This window comes from Cyprinodon tularosa, unplaced genomic scaffold (genome assembly GCF_016077235.1).
Source record: "Cyprinodon tularosa strain WSP-4 unplaced genomic scaffold, ASM1607723v1 ctg20, whole genome shotgun sequence".
NCBI classification, from domain to species: domain Eukaryota; kingdom Metazoa; phylum Chordata; class Actinopteri; order Cyprinodontiformes; family Cyprinodontidae; genus Cyprinodon; species Cyprinodon tularosa.
Window position 1 is genome coordinate 1798946 of NW_024038734.1, and position 24205 is coordinate 1823150.

The 24205-nt window shown below is 39.3% G+C and overlaps 1 protein-coding gene across 1 annotated transcript in view; it reads left to right on the forward strand.

The window, feature by feature from the left end:
- The window catches only part of ctnna1 (catenin (cadherin-associated protein), alpha 1), a 107765-nt gene that overhangs the window by 40610 nt on the left and 42950 nt on the right, over positions 1-24205 (forward strand). Inside the window, exons 8-13 of the mRNA XM_038284582.1 lie at positions 5095-5175; positions 5430-5582; positions 11616-11708; positions 14505-14661; positions 15061-15261; positions 17014-17165. Coding sequence (XP_038140510.1) covers positions 5095-5175; positions 5430-5582; positions 11616-11708; positions 14505-14661; positions 15061-15261; positions 17014-17165 — 837 coding nt within the window. The remainder of the gene's footprint in view (positions 1-5094; positions 5176-5429; positions 5583-11615; positions 11709-14504; positions 14662-15060; positions 15262-17013; positions 17166-24205) is intronic.

Genomic DNA, 24205 nt, shown 5'->3' on the forward strand with positions numbered 1-24205 from the left:
AGGCCCAGCACCGCCTGCTGTGTGTGCGGTTAAGCCTCATGTGATCCACATTGGGCAGGTAATCAAAAACCTGTGAATATTTCAGGGATTTTATTTCGGTTTTAGTGAGTAACCATTGTAGTCGCCGTGACAGAACCATTGCTTAGGTTTTATGGTTCACGTCCACAGCGAAGCGAGTGTGGCTCCCTCTTACATGCGCTGCAGCCAAACAAGACATCTGTCAGTTTTATTACGTTTCTAAAGCAGCAACACTCCTGCAGCTGAACCGACCCTCTCAGCAGTGGATGTAATTTACATTAATGACTTACTTTTGTACCCCGCAGTGGGAATGACGGAAACAGGAGTAGAATAAAGGGCGTAGAAAAGGAAAACAAATGCGTCGGGTTACAACTCTAAATATGATGCCTTAAGTTGTGAAAAGTTTCGATTAGTCCTGGATTTCCCAGGAATCTGTGTCTTGTGATATCTAAATCAGGTCGACTTCGCGTCTCACAACTTATTCTTTTTTTCTCTTAATTTTTTTTTACCTACATTTACCAGTTAAGGGCTGTGTATCCTCCCGCAGCACACGCAGTTAGCTTGTTGCAGGTATGACGCAGATATTTTTGATTTTTGCCCAAATTGTTTAAGCATGGTCTGTGCTATGTTATTCCAGGCCACAATGCAAGAGGTACAATCATGAACTAGCTAGGATTGTGGATTTCTGTGTGTCGGGAGCTAGTTCGCCGTCTGCAATCCTTCATCCAACGACGTGCGACACACATTTCAGTCGTGAGTTTTCCCAAAAGGCTGGCCGTTGCGCTGCATGTTTTGGCTTCGGGAGCAAACCAACAGGCTGTCGCACGGTGTCTAGGATAGTGTCCGAGGTTTGCCAGGCATTGTGGACGGCATTACAGCCAGAGTTTCTGCCATTAGGTACCAAACAGGAAATACACATAGTGTAGAATGGATGTAGAATTGACCAATCAGAGGCCTACTTTCTCTCCTTCCTGTGACACTACCTGCAGCACTGTCTACGGTCAGTAGAGACTGAAATTTTTTCGGGAATCCCACGGGTCATGGGATTCAAGTGGGATGGGAGTCAGTATTAGTAACGATCACGTGATTGGGACGGTACAGGATTAAACATTAACGGGAGCAGACGAGAGCAAACCAATAGTAACTAAAAAAAACTAGGATCAATGACAAAAAATAAAATGGAAAGGAAAAAAAATCGTGCCGCCATTTTATAGTTTTTTTCCTTGAAGCCTACCCTATAATGCGAGTCAAAAAAACTACACGACCCAAAAACCAACAGTGCTTCCGCTCAGAGTTTTTCACCCACGCTCAAAAACAACAATGGAGGGACCAACAGTTACTACAGTTAGAAACAGGAACTTAACTGACCCTTCATAGAAATTCAGATTCAATGTATTGGCAGAAATCTTATTGAAGACAACAAGAATGGGAGTGGTGCAGGAGCGGGAGTCATTCTGAATGGGAGCGGGATGGAAGTGGGAGTAATTTCACCAGGAGTGGGACGGGACAGGATTTAGATTTGTACTCTGGCCCGGGATCGGGACGGGACACAATTTTTTTTTTTTATGTGGAAGTTAAACGGGACAGGAGTGAAAATCCACTCAGTCAGTCTCTAGCGGTCACCTACAATTTTGGGGGGTATCTGCGGGGGGCATATCCACGTTAACTGCGACGCACGCAGACGACCTGGTTTCTGGCTTTAGGTTCCCCAACTGTCATAAATGTTTGGGGTTTTATTAAACCGTATAAGGTTAATCATAAGGCTGACTTCGCTTTTGGATTCAACATGTTCTGAGCAAATGTTTTGCTCTGATAATTTAAAAGTTTTATTTTCTAAAGATTTAATTTTGTTTGAAGTGTTTTTTTGAAGAGAATATGACCGACCAGAGTACCATCAAATTTGTGCTTTTATAATAAGCGCCTGAAGAAAATCTGTGGACCTTCTGGCCGAGATGGGAAATGGAGCCCAGGCATGAAGGGATTCAAAGGCTAGGTGTAAGCAGGCTAAACCTCTTTGCAGCACTGGATTCAGAGAACGCAAAATCAGAGGATTTGTGCTTTTGGCTCTCTCTGGTTCCCAACTATCTGCACACCCCACCCCCACCCAATGGGCAAAGGGCAGCGGGGAAAGAGGTCAGTGCCGCCGCTGTCCGTGGAGTTAGTCGCACTTGATTTCAGCAATATAAGGGGGATAAAATGCCTAGAGCTTTACGACTTGTTTGCCTTTTCCTCTGCAGCCCTTTTGTGATGTTTTCAGAATGGATGCATCTCATGCCCAGCTCCTCAGTCTCCATCCATCCCTCCATGTTTCTTGAAAGTTTTACATTTTGAGGTTATGCTTGAGCGAGCTGTGGAATGTGACTGAGCATTTCTTGGCTCTCAGTGGGGGGGTTTGTGGTTTGGACCGACTGCTGTGCAGCACTTTGTGGTCCGACTGCTGCCTACTATGTTTAAATGGTACTGTACATAATTTACAGTTAACCAGCTGTAGCTAATTGTTTTTATTCAGCAACCATGCCATTGGAGAATCTGAACAGCCAGCCTTATGCAGGAATAACTGGGACATATTTATCAGCTTTCTATGTACGATCAAGCGACAGACCTTCTCCATACCAATGTGGATTAAATCAGATTTTTTTTCCCCTTTCATAGCGTCCAACTGAAGCTCTGCTTCCCTTCTCAAAATATGGGATGTGAAATTGTTGATGTTTCACAGGGAGAGCGCATTATTTTTAAAATTCTGCCATGATTGCAATCCTGCCCTGCTTTTTCCAAAACATTGTTGCAGCACAGCTCTGCTTGGAAACAGGCCCTTAAGCCACATCTGTAAATGCCTCCTTAAACCAGGTGCAGCTTTCCCTTTTATTGGTTGTAAGGTCCGAATTGAGGCTGCTTGTTGTCCCTCCGTTTGCTGCACCGGCCTTGCTAGCTGTGAAGCACGTAACATTTACATACCGATTACAATAAGGAGCAAATCTGAAGCGTGTAATGAGAGCATGTAATCACGTTACACTGCAACAGTTGCAATCTGACTGATTGCATTAATACGCAAATAAACAATTACAGCAGGCGGCTCCAGGTTAAATGAAAGACGTTATATTTCCTTCACTGATTGCTGCTTGGTCTGTGTCCTGCGTATAAACCACATTCTTTCACCTTCTTATTAAAAACTTATTGTGCATATTTACTTTTAAGGGGCATCATTTGTATAAATTAGAAAAGCTAAAGAAGCTTGTATAGATTAGGAAAGGAACACATGTTTCGGAACCCTTTGATAAAGCAGTCTATTGCCATAATAAAGCATAAAGTCAGATTTCACAGGCCTTTTAAAAGAAAATAATTTATGTTAGGGCTGGGCGATAATTCAATAACGATATATATCGATCGATAGACGTGTGGCGCAATAGAAAAAAAGAGAGTTGATAAAAGTTCGATAAAAAAGAAACGCAGTTTTCCTTCCTTCTCATTGTAGCCTAGCATGTAGGTTTATGCTAGTCACTGCTTCCTCCCAACCAATCACAAAACGCGGACCCAGGCATGCCGTCACAAAGCGCCGCTCTCTCAAACCACAACACAGAGTACATGAAGCTGTGCAGCAAGGAGAGGCGGAGGAAATTGTTACAAAGAAAGGTTTTTGTAGTTCGGCAGTCTGGCAGTATTTCGGTTATGGCAAGTCGGACCAAAAACAAACCACAGCCATCTGTAAAATGTGTAGGGAACCAGTGAAAACCAGTCTGATAACGAAACCAATTTTTTTTATCATCTCAGCCGCTCACAACCGCAGGAGTACGAGCTGTGTAGGCCCCGGCGCGGCTCTCCTCCGAGGAATCTTCGGAAAATATATATATATTTTCAGTTCTGGGCAGTTTCCCACGTAGTTCTAACAATTGAGATAAAAATGCTGAGGGGCCAGAAACTTCAAAGTAATAACTCAGGTTAAAGCAGGAAAAACGGGGGCGGCGGCGGCGGTGGGGGGGCATTTATTTATTTGTTATATTTATTTTGGTCACTTTTCTGGTCACTTTAGTTTATTCTTTGTCAGTATTTAATAACATAACCCAGGTCTCTTAAGTTATTTTTCTTTAAAACAATTCTGTTATGGTTAAAAAAGTTGGTTAAATAAAGATTTAATTCGAAGTCTGTGTTTGTGTTTTTTATTAAAATTAAATCATTTAGCAATATTAGAAAAAGTCCAGGCAGAGCTGCACATAAAATATGGTTTCAAATCTTTTCAATAATTATCGATATCGATCAATATGCATTTTTTTTTTATTGATAAGCTTTTTTTCTACATTTCTATACATAAATGCATGAAACTCTTCCTTTTTTTGCTGATTAAATATTCAATACAGCTGATTAAAATCTGTTTTAGATCAAATTTACCCTTATTTTTATGCATCGTATTAGCCTATAATGATTAAGAAATATTGCCCATCTGCCGTTTCATAGATTACATGAATGCTCTTCATCACGAAACACTTAAAGTGTACCAGCTTTAGTTTTTCTATTACAATAAACCAGGACTTTACAATTATTCTGCTATTCAATCAATCTGTTGAGAACTTTTTGGATGATTTATTATTAACCAGACGGCAAAAGAGGTCTTAAAGAAGATCGTGAATATAAAATAAACCAGGTGAAGCTTAAACTTGAGGATTTCTGGATAGAACATTTTCACAGAAAAAATGTTTATAGTATTTTTACAGTTTTAGATTAATGCTGCTTTAAATCAGTTGGTCTGTTAGCTAGCGGCATGTGTTAGTCTGTAATCTACAGCTTATGAGTAATTGATTACCAAAGAAGTTGATTATTTCAATCATTGGATTGTTTTAGCTCTACATGAAACCAAAGAATGAATCTTTCTGTCACATACAGAGGATTTTTTTCTTCCAAAATGTTTTTAATTTATGTAATACCTGCAATCATAATTAGCTACCTGTTTGTCTGAACATGTGGGATCTTAACAGATCCCTTTCTGAAGTCATTTAGAAGTTGTTTAGTCTGTGAACAGCTACCTAATGTGTGTTCCTCACTTAATGAAGCCATGCTCAACATTTTTATTCTTGAATGTTTCAGGCAGGAAGAAAAGACAAGAGCGATGCTCTGAACACGGCCATCGACAGGATGACAAAGAAGACCAGAGATCTCCGCAGACAGGTTTGTTGTTGAAAAGAAAGCTTTTGTTTCTTCGCCCCTAAAGCCTTTTTTTGTTTTTGCGTCCTGAATTGTTAAGATCAGAGAAGTGATCACAGAATTTTGTTGTTTTTATTTATTTATATTTTTACCATAATTGAATATTTTAAGCGATAGTTCTTCATTTTAATTGAGGCATTAGGATGCATGCCCAATTTCACAGGTCCCACCATCCTAATTGCAGCTGCTTTGTTTTGTTTGTTTTTACTTATTTACAGCTGCGTAAAGCCGTGATGGACCATGTCTCAGACTCTTTCCTGGAAACTAATGTTCCCCTCCTGGTCCTCATTGAAGCTGCCAAGAATGGTAACGAGAAGGAAGTGAAAGAATATGCCCAGGTGTTTCGTGAGCACGCCAACAAGTTGATTGAGGTAATTAAACGTGTTTACTTCAATGTTTTAAGTGCGAAATTTTAGGGGTTTTGACCCACGTTGAACTTAATTTACAGCTAAATGAAATTATTAACATGTAAAGTTGGTGTTGGGAAATTATTCATCCAAGAATCTTTATCACTTTGAGATGTAGTGACTGTAAAAGACACAGTCTGGGGAGATTGTGTAATGATCTAAGGTTTGGCAGCTATATTCTGTAAACTCCTTGCAGGTAAGCTATGGACCTTACCAGACATGCATCAATAATATGGATTCATTAATGAATGTCTGAATTGGTAGATGCAAACCGGTAATAGTTGCCTTAATGAGCTGATGTAAAACAGATCAGAGTTGCCATTTGACCCCGATACTGATCATTACTCCTTTCATCAAACCCAGAATGTCATGACATTGGATGGATTTTTAATTCATTTCTACCTCTGCTTGTCGGTCACAGGCTGCACCTGCAACCTTGTAATTAACCGGATCAGCTTGGCATATTTAAACACGTTATTGCAATTAGCACACAGTTTATATAGAATCTTGCATTTAGGCCCACATCCGTTTGAAGATTCCACAGAGATACCTTTCTGTTAGACTGTGAGAATTGATTGCAAAGTCAGTGATGAGAAGATTTTCTCAGATCTTAACTTTGATATGTTCTCTAATGCTTCAGTCAAAGCAACTTTTACTAACTTTTAAGCAGCTCATCCCCAAGAGTAAATGGCCGTAAGTAGTGGCTAAATCACTAAATTCTGAAAGGCGAGGGCAGCGTTAGGATTAACCAGGGGAAACCCGCTGGAGCGTTGGAGGGAAAGCGGGACCGCGCCGGGGAGTAGACCCTTAAGCAGCTCCTAAAGGCCTGAGTGTCATGTTTGGCATTAGAGCCTGACATTGGAGAACTTTTAATGCTTCTACTTGTGCAGGCACTTTTAAAACAGGCTGCTAAATGGGATGGGAGGGTGTAGATTCAGTACAGAAATGTCCGATATTTTAAGGTGGAAGTGACGGTAATCCAATTCTTTTTTTATTTAATTAGGACATTAGCATATATGCGTCTCTGTTGTTCAAAATCCACCATAACATCGAAAAAATTTAGATTTTGGGCATAAAAAATATTAATATAGCTTTATGTTTACAAAAGAGACCCATAAAAAACACTAACATTTCAGTTTATTTCTTTTTTCTACAGAGCTCACTAAACCTTTTTTTAAACATTGCTTATTAAAACTTGATTCATTACAGTCTTTTGTTTCAATGTTTTAATATGATGTTATGGTTTTTAGCATTCAACACGGCTAAACACCAAAACCACAGATTCTGATTTAGCTGCCCTCTCTTTGCTTATAGATATAAAATTATTTTGTTTTAATGGTGTAGTCAAACCGATCCCCGATATATTCTGTCAATTTTTGGGAGCGGTAATTCTTTAAGCTTTGCTTTCTCTATTTCTATACTGAAAATAAGTAGATGGTAGCAAATGTTACAGGAGTGCTGACTGAAAAGAAGTCATTAACATCGTAGCTCATTTAACATCAAGCTAATTCATGTTGATTAAGGTGTTAAAATGTCCACTAATAAAATCAGTGCTTGACCAATCGGAGTCTCTACACTTGTTGCTTGGTTAAATCCAGGTGGGCTCGTGTTTTTGTCCAGGCAACGTTTGACTGAAACAAGTACATGCTAGTCAAAGAAAAGTGTTTCATAGCATGGTAAAGTCACCGAAGTTTGCTGAGAGCTTGTTTATTAACCACAAAGATGGAAGCTATTGTTGAGGCCGTTAACTTTCCAATCTGATTTTTATTTTTTTCCCATGTCACACTGACTGCATAAAGCAGATCCTAATATGTGAAGATTTTTCCACTTCTGTTCAGTGCCCCACAAATTGAGACAATTCCCACATTTATTATAAAAAATTATTCAAAATAAATAAGTAAAAATATTTTTAAAGATCAACCAGCGCAGCTACAAAGCAAAGCACCGCTATGTGAGTCTGTGCAGCAACCAAACCAGAGGATTTTTCTAGGCCTGTATTAAAAATATAATGGGAACCACTTTTAAAGAAAAGGAAAAAGCAGCAATAAAAACTGGGGTACTGGGTGACACAGTGAGAGAAGATCTGTGAAGATTATTTTTTTCTACAGTAGAGTGATCAGCTGCACTTTCCTGTACTGTCTCTCATTGTTTTTGTGAATCTAAAAGAGAATCTCTATCCGTTTTCTGTCCTCCTTAACTCCTATCATTGACAAATAATTCTGTTTCTTTAAAAAAATAGTGCTTTTGATTGTTTATCCAAGCGTCTGTCCAGCCAGCGACTCCAAACCTGACTGTTTCCCCATGTGATTAACAGATTTTATTTTGTCTTTCCCTCAAAGCTAATGTGTTTTACTTTGTCACCGCATCGCTCTTCCTGTCAGAACCATGAAATTGACGTGGAATTGCTACATAGTCCGACTAAAGAATTCTCATTCTGAGCTATGAAGCCCCCTGCAGAAAATCATGTTGGGTGTATTTATCCCCATTGGCTCAATGTGCGCTAAAAGCCACAAACTCATCCGACGTGATTTTCTGTCAGATCGGAGGCTAAATCTGAATCGGTGTGTTCAGGTCTTAAATGGATATCAGTCTTCTGGCCAACAATGGATATTATAAATAAGCTGAACAGGATTGTTTGGTCTTTAAGTGGTATCCTTGGTCCTTACAAAATGAAGAAATATGCAGGATTCACTTTTCATTGGTGGAACCTACCAGATCTTTACTCTGTTTTTAAGAGCAGAGCAACCATAGGCAGCCTGAAGGCAGTCGACCTGTTAGCTCCCACACATTGTACAGCTACATTATGAGTGACCCATATCCAGAGAATGGAAGCAAACAGAAAAGGGATTCATTTTACCATGCACCAGCACAAAAATATGTTTTTCCGGGCATTATAAAATTTTTTTCGTTGTAAATATATCAGGGTAAAGAGCTGTAAATTCATAAAAAAATTTGCTGTAAGAGACCAGACAGAACTGTGCCATGCACCAGAAGGAACTAAATATGCTTTAATAGTTATACAGTGTGTTCATTTCTGCTTTTGGAGAAGTTGGTGTATTCACAAATTTAGGTTTTAAATAATGAGAGAAGGGATGAAACATTTCATCTGACCCTGGATTTTAGGAGCATTGCTCCACTTCTAGCAGCTGAAACCATTTGAATACATTTTGATTTTTGTTTTATTTGGAAGTCTTTAACATTTTACAAGTTAGTAAGTATGTAAGGTTTATATAAGATGTAAGTGCAGCTCACTGAGCCTGCATAACGGCCCTTATGATGCACTTAAGGCAACATTTTCTGATTATAATGTTTATCTGGAGTAGGGGTGTAAATCACACCCATCATGGCGATTCGATTCAGTATCGATTTCCTGAGCCAACGATTCGATTATTTTAGATACTCAAGCATACACCACGATACGTTTTTTTACACCTTACAGGTTAAACAAAGTTTCAGGTTTGAAATAAATCAATGAAAGCTGTAATATCGTTATGCATTTTTTTTTTTTTTTTTTTTTTAGAAACGGCAAATAACAGAAGTAGAAAAGTTGCATCAAAAAATACTGCAAAAATGCTGCACATAATCAGTGCAATGAGTGCAATGCAATACCTCGGCTCCAGACGCCCCGCCCCCTCCACAGACGCTCCGCTCTCCTCTCCCAAATTGCAGCTGACCGCAAACAGTGCCGCAGACAGAAGGCCGGCTTGTTTTGTTTTTATGACCGAAATTGCAGAAAACACCTCGTGAAGTTTGACCCGCTAGAAGAGCGAAGTGCACGAGAACGCTTGGACCCTCTTTCCACCTGGATCTCCGCTCTTTTTGGCCCTCATGTCCCTCCGTCGTCGGACTAAACTCGCCCCCACTTCCTCGCCGCCTCGGCCGTATCTAGACCCACAGTGTGTAGCACAGACCACGCTTCAATACTGAGCATAATTTAAAAATGTCTGTGTCAAGCTTGCTGCAACACACTGCTGTAACAGTATAAACAGGAAGCGAGGTAGGAGGGCAAAATAGGTTTAGCGCCACCGCAGCACGGGAGGGCGAATTACCGGGGCAAAAAGGATAAAAATAGACCGGAGTACACACAAAAAAAAAAAAAAAAAAAAAAAAAACATAAATCGACTCTCTTGTGGACGTGTCGATGCATTGGATTGTTGGCTGTTGGATCGATGCATCAATACAAAACGATTATTATTTACACCCCTAATCTGGAGTGTAATAAGTTAAAGATTGCAGTTATAGAATTCCTACTCATCCTGTTTACCTTTTTTTTTGTCCAATTCTATTAAAAAAGATTTTAGAGAACAAAGTAAGGTGCTATGACTTTATACATTTGGAACTGTAACTTGAAAAATAAAAATGAAGTGGATAAGAAACCTCATTAAGTTTTTAGTCACTCTGATGACACTGAAAAGGGTTCATTTCAATATTGCAGTTCTTGGATAACCTGTTATTCTCCCCTTATCCTGTGTGATAACCTGACAGAATATTGGCCTGTTTGGCTTCTTCATGCAGAAGAGGCTCCCAGTTACTAAGAGCTTATATAAAAGTTCATCAAAGTATAAATACAGGTCTTGTATAATGCATTTTTCCCCCCTCCAACCACTCTTTCAGCCCTCCTTGAGGATTAGTGTTTTCACTCTGTGGTCTCTGCATGTCTTTCAGTGTTGATGTTGAGTATGTTCATATCAATGTTTCAGTGATTCCCCTCCCTGTGCACTTGAATAAACACTTCTCATCAGAACAAATGCTCAGGACTTTCAAGGAGGGGGCAAACATTTGAGGGAGCAGAAGATATTTTATAATCCGATTCAGTTTACCACTTCTGCAGCCCCTGAGGTTTCCCTCCGCCAACATCAACCTAAAAAAATATGTCTAACATCTCTATTTTATGTGCTAGTTTACAAGATCTAACCTCAGCAACCGAAATACCACGAAAGGAAATCAATTTAATTGGTTTCTGTGTTAAATTCTTTAAAAAGTATCCTGTGATGTTATGCAGCTTTGGGTTTGTAGCGCTTTTTAGAGTTAAACACTTTTGATAAATGGGGGGAAAATTATTATCTTACAGAACTGATTGGACTTTTTTTACTTTAACATTTTTTGAACCTGATCAGATAGAGAAAATTGATGAGTGAAAATAATTCCAGCTTTGGTGCAGTCCTGATTGGTTTTTGTTTTGTTTTTTTTACTTTGCATTTGAAAGTGATTATGCTTCAGCATATTTTCTGTCCATTGGATAATCCCATTTTGGCACAGCTCCTCATTTCCCAGGCATTCTGTTTCAGCTTTGTTGCCAGCACATCCCAACCAACAAATGAGGAATCTTTAAACTCTCTGACCTAAATTCATCTAAATATGCATGGATTCATGTTTGTCCTTCAGAAGAGTCAAGTTTCATCTGTTATGATTCAAAAACTGTGAATATTTCCTCTGATTTTATAAACAAGTAAGGCAAGGTTTGTTCAGGTTTTTTTTTTTTTTTCTCCAGTTCTTATTCTGCTGCTTAGTATTTCTTTTTTTTTTTTTTTTTTTGTAAAGCCTGGACTATTTGCCGCTCCAGGAGGGTGATGAAAATCTGGCTGCCGGTTTATTTAGTCACTCAGAATAACCATATCCTTGAGTAATCAGCTACAGCTTGGATTGGCATTAAGTGAAACGTACCTGTTTTTAGGTAAAAATGGAGGTCTTATCTATTCAATCAACAGTGTAGCTTTTGTTTTTCTCCTGCTTTTCTCTGCCTGCCCTCCCTGCCATCAGACTGTATCATTTTAGCAGCTTTATGAATTAATCCCCTACATTGAGCTTGTATTCCTAAGGGATTATTTGCCTGGCAGAGCTGCTCTACTTCTGATCAATAAGAATAAAGGAAGCTAAAATACTAATTTTTAGTTTAATTATGTATTCGTGTTCCTTTCCCTCCTGCTATATAATGTGTTTTCATGCCAGTGGCTGTTTTCCCGCTTAAAAATAGATTTATTTGTGCTCTCCATTTAGGTGGCCAACCTGGCATGCTCCATTTCCAACAATGAAGAGGGAGTGAAGCTGGTCCGCATGGCAGCCTCTCAACTGGAAACTCTATGCCCCCAGGTAACGAGGTGTTTTGTAGTTATCATTTATCCGGTGCAGTGATTGCGCTCATCTTTCACAGCCTTCATCATTTTTCTTGTGGTGCTTTTGCTGGATGTTTCAAATGTGTGTGTTTTTTGTTTTTAAGGTAATAGAAGGAACAGATTTAGTTCTTTCCAATGTTCAGTTTTATGGATCTGATGGGTACATTAGTTTTTATCAGTTCGACTCGCCCGAGGCGAGGATAGCCTGACCCAACGATCTAACAGTATCAAAGTCTTTACAGAAGTATTTTAAACGGCTGGATATGCTGAGATAATGTGCTTTTATCTGAAACCGTTGGATAACACATTTATTGCAGATGTAACAATGTTATCATTTTTAAACGACTTCAACAAAAACATATAGTAAACTTGGCTAAATTCAGTAGTTTTTTTGAGTTTTTATGGGACTAGTGGCTCGTTTTTTCAACAGTAGGCTGACAGGAGGGTACAAGGGAGTATGAGACATCAGAGACATGTGGGAAAGGACCATAGGCTTAACCTGACTCCGCCAGATGGATTTGCTCCGCATATCCATCTGGAAACCTTCCGTTGAAGTAATTTTGGGAAGGGGCAAAAATACTGGTTAGCTGATTGGCCTATGTTGGTGATAGACGGGCCAAATAAACCAATCAGATCAACGAAGCATATGACGTACTAACAGAGCGACGACGAAGAGGAGCCAATTGATAGATCAAACTCTTGCCGAAACCAGTCGGGAGAAGAGCAGAAGCATCTTTTCCTCTGAGAAAAGCCTCCAGAGCAGTGTTTAGCTCTTCCTTCAGTGAAGAAATACTCTGTAATTCCGATAAAACTTGCTCGATAGCCACGCTAACGCTAGTTTCATCGGCTGAAGCCGCCATGTTCTTTAGACTGAACTGTCGCGCTTCTCGTTGCGTCACACCTCAACCCGCCTCAAAGCCAACGCTGATTGGACGTTCGTTTGGTGAACGGCTCCAAATTTTCTTTAACAGAGAGTCTCCAGACTGATTAGCGAGTGAAACCTTGAAAGATCTAGAGATCAGGATGGTCTCACGAGGCTATCATAGGCTGGATTCAAACCCGTGTCGCATACATGGGTCATGCGCGTTAACCACTGCACCACCTGCACGTCCTAAATTCAGTATTTTAAGTGATTCTTACACTGATTGTACCGTAAATTCCGGAATATAAGCCTCTACTTTTTCCCCGCTGTTTGAACACTGCGGCCTATAATACAGTGCGGCTAATAAGTTTTTTTTCATGGCGCGAAAAACAGACCAATAAAATTGAGTATTCACAGAGGTGATGACCAGTGGTGAGAAATCCGTCACCAAAACTGGCCGCATGCATTGGGCATCTTTCACTGATGTCTGCCAGTGGGTTCTCAATGTGTGGAGCCGTGTGAAAACATCCAGCATCGACGGCGGGCTTCGGAAGGCTGGGCTGCTGCGGGATGAAGAGGACCGCGAGTGCTCAAGTGAGAGCGACAAGGATGAGACTGAAGTCAGCGACAGCATCCTGAAGCTGTTCCATTCAGACACCGAGGAAGAGGACTTTGAGGGTTTTAGTGCGCAGGAGGAAGAAGAAAGTGATTAATGAGTTTTCCTGTTCGGCTGCAATGTTAGGTGTGTTGTTCGATTAAAAGTACCGGTATATGCAGCGTTATTTGCGTGTTACCGACACATACGGATATTTAAATGTGTTACAGATAGTTTGAGAAAAAAAAAAAAAAAGCATTCATAATATGTACCGTATTTGTTTGTTTTATCATACGGATTAAACCAAACGTTTAAAAATGCTCATGTGTAATATCTTTATTTGTAAATATTTCATACAAAATGGGAAACCTGCGGCTTAAAATCCAGTGCGGCTTATAAAAGTACAAAATTGATTTTCTTTCTAAAATTAGAGCATGAAGCTTGTAATCAGGTGCGCTCTATAGTCCGGAATTTACGGTAGAACTGTACAAGTTTAACGAGCTGATACGAGTTGGCTAATTAGCTTAACTATCTGCTGTTGGCTGCTGTCCTTTCCAATCATAGCTCACCTTATTTTGCCTCTATAGCAATAATGAAATCTGTCTGCTTTATACGCCATGGCATGTCCTCTTTGTTTTAAAAAAATCTAAACAGTAATTTTCTAAAGGTAAGATTCAGGAGCCTGTTTTAAGCCAGCTGACCAGTGGTGTGCAGCAGCAATTAGAGGAGATTCAGCACTTAATCACTTTACCCAAATTCAGCTGAAGAAAGCATTTATTTTCTTTGATTTAGAGGAATATAAACCCAGAAACTGAACTGGTCTGCTTCTGGTTATGAATCTGAAAACATTTAGTCTTTTAGATGTTCTCCTTCCTTCATTTTTATTTGTAAAAACAGATTTATACAGATTTGTAGCAACAATTTAGCTCAAGTTAAAAGCTAATCAAATACATAAACACATTATATATCTTGGAAACCATTCCCCCCCCCCCCCCCCCCCCCCCCCCGAAATGTGTTTTTTTAGTTGGTACATCTTCCCATGTTAATTACTGCTTCATTATTTATTCATATGGGATGTCTGACCTCTGGATTTCTTAAATTCTCCTCTTAGAATCTGCCCTCAGAAAACCCCTTAAACCTGCTACTCAGATTTGTTCTTCTGTCCTTGAAACCCCCCCTCACTCTGAGCGATGAATTTGCCTCTTGATAGAATCTGAACATTGATGTGGAGGCTTTGTGCAATCAGTGTATGCTAATGTTGTGGCTGAGGGCTATAGTGTAATTGGGCTCTAATGGTTGTAATCTGGCGATTACAGGTGATTAATGCTGCACTGGCCCTCGCTGCCAAACCCAACAGTAAGGTGGCCCAAGACAATATGGACGTGTTCAAGGATCAGTGGGAAAAGCAGGTTCGCGTCCTCACTGATGCTGTTGATGACATAACATCGATTGATGACTTCCTGTCTGTATCTGGTGAGTGATAAGCTCTGTTGTTTCTGCACAAAATAAAAAGAAATACTGAAATTTTCTAATTAACTTTAAGTATTAAATATAATCAAAATTAAAAGATAAAAATTTTTAATTTTTTTCTTGTCTTATTGGGCTGAACTAGAACCCCATCAGACATGTTCTCATTAAGCATTAAGTAGTGATTTCAATCACCTCCAGTCAAGGACGGCCAGCGATTTACACACTGGACATTTGTGATAATAAGCAGATAAAGACTTTGTCTTAAATTTTTTTTCTATAATCTTTTTTTGTGTGCTTTATAGATAAAACGTGATAACATTTTTAATGTGTTTCTTTTAATCTATGGGCAGAGAAGTAATGTGGGAAAAATCAAACAAAATTCTCACATCTTTATGTTCCCAGAGAACCACATCCTGGAGGATGTGAATAAGTGCGTCATTGCCCTTCAAGAAAAGGATGTCGACGGTTTGGACCGAACCGCTGGGGCCATCCGAGGCCGGGCTGCCAGAGTTGTCCATGTCGTCACTTCTGAGATGGACAATTATGAACCTGGAGTCTACACTGAGAAGGTTCTGGAAGCTACAAAGCTCCTCACCAACTCAGGTGGAGTAAAAAGTCTCTTCAATAATGTGTCATTCACTGAAGTTATAGTTATTAATGCTGTTTTTTTTTTTACTTATCTTTTGTTAAATTAATTGATTAAAATGCTTTAAAGCTGTCAAAAAAAAAGCATTGTAAAGGTTTTTAGCAAACTGTCAGTTTTGTTTGTTTAGCCCTTGGAAGAGAAATTAGTGTTTTTGTTGTTTGTTTTTTTAGGAAAACAGATGCTTTAATCTGATAAAAAAGGGTAAAATATTAATTAAAGATCAACATGCATGGTAAACAAATTGAGATATACTTTTTTCTTTTCTTCCACTCTTAGTTTCTAGATTATTTTTAGTTTTAAAGCAGTTGATCCATTAATCTTCACTATGTCCCTGTTTGACGTGTTAATTATTGCAGGGACTTTTAGAAAAGAAAACCTGTTTACATCTGGATTGATTCAATTTCAAACTCAAATCTCTGATATATAATTTTTTATTTTAATCAGCTGTGGGAGAAAAAAAGAATAATTCAACTGAAGTTGGATTTTAGTCGTTTTGTCCAAATAATGAGGTATATCATTAGTCAGAGAGCATCTATCTGTTAGCTCCCATCACCAACAAACTAATGTGACAGAAAGATTTTTCGGTTGTCAGATTTGGAAATGACTGGGCCCCCTTGAGGGTGGGTCTGTTAACTGTCACAAAACGCACACAGATTTTTCACCGAGGACTTTAAATAAGGCGGAGGGGTTCTGTTTTTTATCCTCATAACTCTAAAGTCAAAAAGATTTCTTTTTATTCTTAGCGGTTTGGATAATATTTCATAAATTTCCTCAAGTGGTTTTATTTCGACTTAATAGAGATTAATGTATCCAGTAACAATTGCAGTTGAATAGATGCAAGTATTAAATTTAAATGAGAACATGATTTAATTACCATTTTTCACTCTGTAACTGATTCTAGTCGACAGGCAGAAAGTTAATGATTGATTACATCAGCACACTTCCCACGAAAAGAAAAAATATCTGCAGAAATAAATTAATCAAGTTGGCATTTTATTTGGAGGCAATTAATTGTTACTGGTGTTCGACTTCTAAGTTAATATAAATGAATACGATTTGGCTTTAAAGTTGAGCACGTTGAATATCTCAGTCCGATTCTTCTGTACACAGAAGCCTGTAGGCTGTAAGTGATTTGTAAGCTCAAAACAAAATCCTCTTTGTTGATGCTGCTGCTCCCCCACCCGCTACATTTGCATCCAGACATCCAAGCGTCTGCCATGAAGAAGCAGCTAAATCCTAAAAACTGAATTTGAAACGATGCAAATGTGTGGAAAAGGCCTCGAGAGCAGTTATTAAATTGTCACTGGGGCAAAATGCATGCCTGCTGGGGCAGCTTAGTGAAGGCTTCTGTCGGAAAACTCTTCATGCAAGATTAGATCTGTTCCCAGAAGCAGTCTGTTATGTGTTTTAAACGCACCCTTTAAGGCCAGTAAACCCAAAGAGAAAAGTACACCCATCTCAGCATAATGCGCTCATCAAATATTCAAGGTTTTAGGATTTTTTTTTTCTGTTATGACCCTTTTTTCCCTCATACTACAGGTGTTGCCTTCTTTTTAGGTTAGTTATCCGAGATAAAATATAAATTTAATTGAAGGACTAAAAGGCTGCCTGTGGTTCTTTGTTTCTATTTGCATTCTTAATTTATTCTGTTGTTTTATTTGGTTATAATTTCTCATCAAAAGCTTTCTTCTTTTCCCTCCTCCCCTCAGTCATGCCACGCTTCACAGAACAGGTGGAGTCTGCAGTGGAGGCCCTGAGTGCAAACCCCTCACAACCTGTGGATGAGAACGAGTTCATCGATGCATCCCGCCTGGTCTACGACGGCATCCGCGACATACGCAAGGCTGTCCTTATGATCCGGGTGAGTTACAGATTTATTATTCTAAAACATTTTCCCTCCATCGCCATCATCCAGTGTAAGGACCAGTTAACACCATCACTCCTGTTGATTTAAAACCAAAAAACAAAGTTTTGATGAGATATGTAGTAATTACCTACCGTATTTTCACGACCATAAGGCGCACCGGACTAAAAGGCGCACTCTCAGTTATGTGTCCCATTTCTGTATTTAACACACACATAAGGCGCACCGGACTATAGGGCGCGTTTTTTATATACAGGTACAAGTCCTCTACTACCTTTAAATACCTCTACTGCGTATTTAAAAATACAGCGGGGGCAAAACTGAGTATGACTGTGCTTTATTCATGTATTTATTACAAAGTATTAATCAAACCTGGCAGCTGGCCGTGAGACAGACACATCGCAGATGACACAGCGCTGTGGTCACTCCTAAATTAACTTAAAATCCTGAAACCTGCTGACGGAATATGTTCGCTTTTATTGCCGGTATCCTGGTGCCTGCAGCTAAAATTATTTAGATGAAAAACACCTGCCAGCAGCCGCGGTGAACCCCAGGCTGCCCAGCCTACAGGCTGCTGATGAAGAAATTTCTGCTGTCAGCGCACCGCTGGTATGTGGGGGTCTGAGCGCCTCCGACAGAAATAGATAATCTGGATGAACTGACTGCAATTATTAAGTTTTCAGGTGGACTTTCTCACTTAAAAACATATTAAAACTACTTTATTCCCACTGATCACAGCAAATATAGCTGCAAGATTTAGATTATTTAGATGAAAAACACCTGCAAGCAGCCGCGGTGAACGAAAGGATTTCTCCTGTCGGCGCACCGCTGGTATGTGGGGGTCTGAGCGCCTCCGACAGAAATAGATAATCTGGATGAACTGACTGCAATTATTAAGTTTTCAGGTGGACTTTCTCACTTAAAAACATATTAAAACTACTTTATTCCCACTGATCACAGCAAATATAGCTGCAAGATTTAGATTATTTAGATGAAAAAACACCTGCCAGCCACCGCGATGAAAAGGAGGAGACGCGCCGGGGATGCTGTTGAATTAAGTTTTCAGGGAGAAAAATACAGCGGGAGCAAAACTGAGTATGATTGTGCTTTATTCATGTATTTATTACAAAGTATTAATCAAACCCATCAAAGTCATCATCCTCTGTTTCTGAATAAAACAGCTGCGCTAAATCAGACATGCCAGTTTCCCCTTCTTCGCTGTCAGTCACTTTCCGTGCAGCGCAGCTCCTCAGAAATAATGCCGGCTTTTGCGAAAGCTTGAACAACAGAGCCAGCAGACACTTTAGTCCAAGCATCTACAATCCATCCGCAAACTGTGGCGTAATCTGCCCGGCGCTGCCTTCTTATCCTGAAACTGTGGTCTCCGTCGGTCATCCATCGCTCCCACGCCGCTCGCAGCCTTACTTCGAACGGCTGCTTCACACCGATGTCGAGCGGTTGAAGCTCCTTTGTCAGACCCCCGGGATAACGGCGAGCACAGCGTTCATTTGATTCACCTTTTTTTCACATCGGCTGTGAGATGGGCACGCAGCGATGGTGATGCGTGGAAAAAACCACCTAGTCTTCTCGCATACGCCTGCCTCAGCCACGCATCCATCCAGCCTTTTCCATTTGCGTTAATATCATATGTCATCAGAGCGCTGTCTGTCTCGCTGGCAGCTCCCAGATCAGCTTCTCTGATTGGTTGATGCGGCGCGTCCAGCAGCAAAACTTCAATTTTTCCATCTCGAGCAGCAGAAGCGCGGCGCTTCAGATGCTTAAACGCTCCCGACGTGCTGCACCAAAATGCGCTGCGGGACCTTTTGCTGCACCTATATGCGCGTCAACCATTGACTTTGCATGTAAACTCGCTGCTTCTGCTGCACCTGCTGGGTCCGGTTCACACCGATGTCGAGCACCGTTAATTTGTTTCCCCATGTTTTTCACATCAGCTGTGAGATGGGCACGCATGGAGTTACATATTAACAGCGATGGTGAGGGGTGGAAAAAAAACACCTGGTCTCCTTACATTCAGCCACTCTTTCATCATCTCCTCAATGAGGTGGTCTCAAAAGTCGCAGTTACAACACACATAAGGCGCACCGCACCATAGGGCGCACCGCACATTTTGAGGGGAAAAAAAGACGTTTAAGTGCGCCTTATAGTCGTGAAAATACGGTAATAGGAAACAGTTTTTAAATGCATGATGAAAAATTACATCTAGCCTTTTTTTTTTTTTGGTGGTTATTTTGGGGGGAAAGGAGAGAATTTCAAACTTGTTCGTTCCTTGATGTACTTCTCTGTTCTTACTGGTAGTAATAACAGCTGATCCGATGTTTCGACAGTAAATATTCCCTCAGATAATCATCCCCAGTCCATGATGACCTTTCATCTCTCACTTTAAATGTTTCTTCTCCTCTGGTGCCAAAAACACTAGATGTGGCTTTACTTTATTGAAATCCATTTTATCAACTCCATACTTTAGTTTAGCTTCTTTCTTCTGTTTTTTTTTTTTTTTGTTTTTTTTTTTTTTTATAGAAAAAAATGTCTTGGTTTTTTTAACATTGTTTTTTTCTCTGTCTTCAAGGCTCTGATTTCTATTTACATTTTTTTTTACTTATTTTCTTCAGTCTTTCCTTTTCCTGTGTAACTATGACTCCATCAAAGGCTCATATATTCCTCTCTGTTATTCCTTCTGATAGCTCTTTAATATCGGCTGATTAGAAGTAAACATTAAAAAGACAGTGTCTTAAAATGGTCTGTAGGCAGCGACTTAATCAGATTATTCAGCGTAACTTATTGCCGTACCAATAAAAATCAACTTTTATGTAATTGAATTGTACACATTTTATTTTCCTGATGGTTAAAAAATCTAATAAAAAGTTTGACTTTTATACAGCAAATATAAAACAGATATTGTTCATGCTATAAAATAAACATCAACTTAACCCTTTATCGGGCACTCAGGGAAATACAAAAAATACATAAAAAATTCAAGCCAAGAATGTTATTGGAATCCAGGACCTTATGACCTTTGGAACATAAAAAAATTAAGTATATTTGTTTTGCAAAATTGATAACAATGTAATAACAAGAAACGAACACTTGTCCTGATATATTAACAAAAATAAAAAAGTACTTCTATAAGAAATTCATGAGAAACACATTTTTTTTTGTTACATCATAACCTTAGAGGCATTAATGCTGATTTAACCCCTTAACATTTTTTACTTTTTTAATATAGCTTATAAACTGTTTCACTTTTTCATTTAGGTTTTTTACTTTTTTTCCTTTACTTTTTTCAACTTAATTTAAAATATAGGTAATAAATTATTCAAGGACTCAGTTAATTGCTCAAATGCAAAAATAAGATGTACAGCCATATAGCAATATCTTTGCTGATTGGCTGGATATAAATCATGTGCTCCATTTTGAGATCAAAAATGGTAACTTGCCCTATAAAGGGTTGTTCTGTTGTTTTTCCCCCCAAGATTTAAATACTTTTACTAATGGTTTTTTCACAATAGAAAAAAAAATCCTTAATGTAATCTGCGAAACTCTTGGTTGTTTATGTCTTGTATTATTTTCAAAAATTGCAACGGACAAGTTTCCATTTTGTTTCAGAAGGAAAGGAAATGAACTTTTCTCACGAAAGAGGCAACCTAATTGACCAGGCAAGCAACCCAGTTTAGTAGCAATCTTTAGATGTGTTTGGGTTAATGGCTTTTGTCTGAGCAGAACCATAACTGAGACAGATGGTAGAGGGGAGCCATTGAAGGATTACTTAACCGACTGACGATGAGCTAACTGGAAAGCTGTATGCAGCTCTGAAAGTGAAATGGAAATGGATAGTTATCGTGTAACTGGTGTAACCACTTAAGCTTGCCATGTTTTATATGTCTTGCATGAGTTTGTGTTCAATATGTAGCCTATTATATATTGAATAGTCCAAGTTGTGCAGGTCGCAGGCCTTTTGCTCTCCTTTAATATTAGCACGAGTCCACATGGTGAGTTCTTTGCTTTCACTTAAGCTCTAAAACAGTTTATTGCTTTTCATCAATTATGCTGCTCCGACATGGACAAAAGGCAAATGAAAGCCGGCCTATTATGGATAAACATTTGCATTATAATGAGCATCTGATTTAAGATGGACATTTTAATTAGCATACCTTTGCTGTACTGCAGCACATGGGAACTACACTCCATTCCTATCGGCACCAGCTCCTCTCTTGTCATTCAGATTAAGCTATTAACACTGGCTTTATAGACTTGGCTAAACACTACACGGAGGATCAGCGGTTATGTGAATGTGCATGTGTGTTGAAACCAGCAGAGGATTAGTGGGGAACCCTGGCTAACTCTTCATTTATCCAACTGATTCATTCTGCTGTTAAATACCAGCTTGGGACAGAGTGATGGGTTAAACCAAACTTCCTCCATTATCTAAAATCTGCTGTTCCCCAGAGTGACTGGGATTTTACCCCAGGATCTGAAGGGTGATCTTTTAATGTTACCAGGTTTCCTCTGCAGTCTTGGAATAAAGTATTTTTTTTTTCCATTTGGATAATGAAAGGTTGAAAAATATCTATGCTAGGAGATTTTTTCTCTCTAAAAAGCTTTGGATCCATCAGTCCATCTCTTTCCCCTGCTCTATCCCTCTTTTCTTCCCATCTGTCTTTCATTTTACTCAACCAACCGTCCATTTTCTCCTCTGCCTCTCATCCACACATCCATCCCTTTTTTTTCCCCCAGTAGCCGTTCATCTGTTCCTTTTTCCACTCATCCATAATCTTCCAGCCTTCTATGCACCCATTCTTCCTTTCTTAGAGTTAAAAGCAGAATACATTTAAATATCTTCTATCAGATATTAGATTAGGGCTGGGCGATATAGAAAAAAAGCTAATCGATAAAAAAAATGCATATTGATCGATATCGATAATTATTGAAAAGATTTGAAACCATATTTTATGTGCAGCTCTGCCTGGACTTTTTATAATATTGCTAAATGATTTAATTTTAATAAAAAACACAAACACAGACTTCGAATTAAATCTTTATTTAACCAACTTTTTTAACCATAACAGAATTGTTTTAAAGAAAAATAACTTAAGAGACCTGAGTTATGTTATTAAATACTGACAAAGGATAAACTAAAGTGACCAGAAAAGTGACCAAAATAAATATAACAAATAAATAAATGCCCCCCCACCGCCGCCGCCGCCCCCGTTTTTCCTGCTTTAACCTGAGTTATTACTTTGAAGTTTCTGGTCCCTCAGCATTTTTATCTCAATTGTTAGAACTACGTGGGAAACTGCCCAGAACTGAAAATATATATATATTTTCCGAAGATTCCTCGGAGGAGAGCCGCACCGGGGCCTACACAGCTCGTACTCCTGCGGGTGTGAGCGGCTGAGATGATAAAAAAAAAAAAAAAGTTGGTTGTGTTATCAGACTTGGTTTTCACCGGTTCCCGACACATTTTCCAGATGACTGTGGTTTGTTTTTGGTCAGACTTGCCATGACCGAAATACTGCCAGACTGCCGAACTACAAAAACCCTTCTTTGAAACAATTTCCTCCGCCTCTCCTTGCTGCACAGCTTCATGTGCTCTGTGTTGTGTTGTGGTTTGAGAAGGCGGAGCTTGGTGACGGCATGCCTGGGTCTGCGATTGTGATTGGTTGGGAGGAAGCAGTGACTAGCATAAACCTACATGCTAGGCTACAATGAGAAGGAAGGAAAACAGCGTTTCTTTTTTATCGAACTTTTATCGACCCTCTTTTTTTCTATTGCGCCACACGTCTATCGATCGATATATATCGTTATTGAATTATCGCCCAGCCCTATATTAGAAACTGTATATTTTAACGCTATTTTAAAAATATTGGTTGCAATAAATAAAAACTTCAGCTTTCTTCTTCATGCAGGGCAAAGTTTATATGTAAAACAAGCCACTCTGAGATGAACGCAGATGTATGAAATTCTGCAGATCAGCGTAGAACTTCTCTAGAGGGTTTGCCCCCCCTCCTCTGCACAAACACACCGTTGCATGCTTAAATCAAAACAGACAAGCATGTGGTGGGTTCTTTTTTCCTTTTTTTCCTCTACGATGGATGTGTCTTTAACCTCTAAGTGGCTCACAGACAGGCTGTTGGATGTCCCTTGGATATATGAAAGGCGGATAGAACCCACTTCCCACCTACAGTGACATCCGAGAATATCCCTTTTAGACATGAAGCTGACTTGAAGTCAGCCAGCTGCTGACAGCTAGATACAGAGGGCAGTCATCGTCGTTACCTTCTGACTGGTGCAGTGCATCACAGCCCAAGGTGATTTTACTGGCTATATCCCAAAATAAAAATCTGTTCAGCTCACAGAGGCTATGAGTGTCACAAAAAGAACAAAACAATACGAGATTCGGTTGAACGGAGTTATTCATAGCGACGACGATGCACAGAGCTGGAGCCCATTTTCAAATGCCTTTTATTCTTAAGCAGGGTTCCCGCGTGTCCTTAAAAAGTCTTAAAAGGCATTGAATTCTTAAAAATAAAACTAAGGCCTTAATTGGTATTAAAATGTCTTAAATTTGTCTTTCGTAGGTCTTAATTTTTAAAACATAAATAGGATTATTTTTATTAGTATTTATTTTTTTTATCTAAATAAAACGTTAAAATTGACAAATTATTTTTTTTATTTAAAAAAAAAATAACGGCTCGCCAATATTGGTTACGTCCCGATAGCGGAACCAATAAAGCGTTGTTGCGGCCGGGACATTTGGGAGATGCGCCATTTACTTTTTGTCTGGAAAATATGAGCAAGTGTAAATGTAACCAAAATTGTCTCCAGCCAAGAGTTTTCTCCATGGCTAAAACCAGGGAACATACATGAGGCTCAGTGGATTTAGTGCAAGAAGCGATTCAAGCTCAGAATGATGAGAATTAAGGCAGTGGAGTCGCACATGCGAAGCACGAAACACAAAGCGTCAAAATCGAGTTACCGAGAAACAGCCGGTATTTCTCAGTTTAGTTCCACCCTTGTCT